The sequence below is a fragment of the Alligator sinensis genome, unplaced genomic scaffold (assembly GCF_000455745.1).
Source record: "Alligator sinensis unplaced genomic scaffold, ASM45574v1 scaffold35_1, whole genome shotgun sequence".
Lineage (NCBI taxonomy): Eukaryota > Metazoa > Chordata > Crocodylia > Alligatoridae > Alligator > Alligator sinensis.
In genome coordinates, this window is record NW_005842340.1 from 1,091,632 (window position 1) to 1,093,040 (window position 1,409).

General features: G+C 47.1%; 1 protein-coding gene across 2 annotated transcripts in view; it reads left to right on the forward strand.

Annotated features, from left to right (window-relative positions):
• The first annotated feature begins 1,160 nt into the window (after positions 1 to 1,160).
• Positions 1,161 to 1,409, forward strand: part of CD9 (CD9 molecule) — a 39,084-nt gene continuing 38,835 nt past the window's right edge. For both annotated transcript variants that reach the window (XM_006028764.2, XM_006028765.2), the window contains exon 1: positions 1,161 to 1,304. In XM_006028764.2, coding sequence (XP_006028826.1) covers positions 1,239 to 1,304 — 66 coding nt within the window. In that variant the 5' untranslated portion in view covers positions 1,161 to 1,238. The remainder of the gene's footprint in view (positions 1,305 to 1,409) is intronic.

Genomic DNA, 1,409 nt, shown 5'->3' on the forward strand with positions numbered 1-1,409 from the left:
CACTGCTTGTTGCATGTCCTTTCACACCATTGGTTAAAATTAGCTTCATCTCATGAAAGCTTGTGATTACACTTACAAACAAAACATGAAAATGTGCCCCTCAACCTCAAGAAAGCAGGATCTTAGGGGTGGCAGAAACCTCTAGTTGTATTTGCTTCCCTCCCCGCCATTTCTCTTTATAGGTTGCAGTCACTATGGCCTTGTCCATATTTGAGGAGTGCAGCCATTCAGTTATGTTTATTTATCAACCTACTTAAACTGTTCCAAACCCTTAATACCTAAAATGGGAAAAACACAGGAAAAGGGCAGAGCAACTGCAGGTGCTTCCTCAGCATGACGAAGGGTGATTGTGTCTGAAAGTTGCAAAGAAGAATTTTTCCAACTATTTGAGTGGGTCTGATAAAAGATACCAGATTCACCCAAAGAACCTTGTCTGCCTATGTCCTTAGACCAACATGGCTACAACCTACACCCCTGCAACACGGCAGAGATATATATAGATATATATATATATACACATACACATATGTATGCACACATGCATACATACACCCACATGTATACACACGTAGACACATACATGTGTATGTAGATCTGTATACACACACACACACACACATATATGCATACAAATATACACATATATTTGTAAGCGTATATGTATGCCTGTATATACACATATATAGCTAAGTGTGTGTATGTATATGTGTGTGTGTGTCGATATCTATCTATCTATCTATATATATATATATACAGGCATACATATGGCTATATTTTGGGGTGCGTATACATGTGCATGTGCACAGTCATCTGCACACATATATGCATACAAATATACACATATATTTGTAAGCGTATATGTATGCCTGTATATACACATATATAGCTAAGTGTGTGTATGTATATGTGTGTGTGTGTCGATATCTATCTATCTATCTATATATATATATATACAGGCATACATATGGCTATATTTTGGGGTGCGTATACATGTGCATGTGCACAGTCATCTGCACACGCACCTGGTTCTGGGAGTGGGGCAGCCAACACCGCTCCGGGGCTCCTCCCCGCTTCCGACCTGGGGGCTGGGGGCGAGGGGAGGGAGCCTCCGCGGCCGGCCCCCACGCCTCTCCTCCCGCCCTGCAACCCCCGCCGGCGGGGCAGTGCGCGGTGTGTTCTCCCCGCGTCCCGAGCCCCGCTGCAGCTGTCGGACCCCCTTGGCCCCTGCAGCCGCTAGGATGCCGGTGAAAGGAGGCATTAAGTGCATCAAGTACCTGCTCTTCGTCTTCAACTTCATCTTCTGGGTAAGGGGCACCCCAGAGCGGGGGGAGGGTCCAGGGGTTGGGCTCCCTGCCTTGCAAACTCCCCTCGCCGGAGCCCTGGCTGGGCTGGGGGCCCCCCCCCCCCCC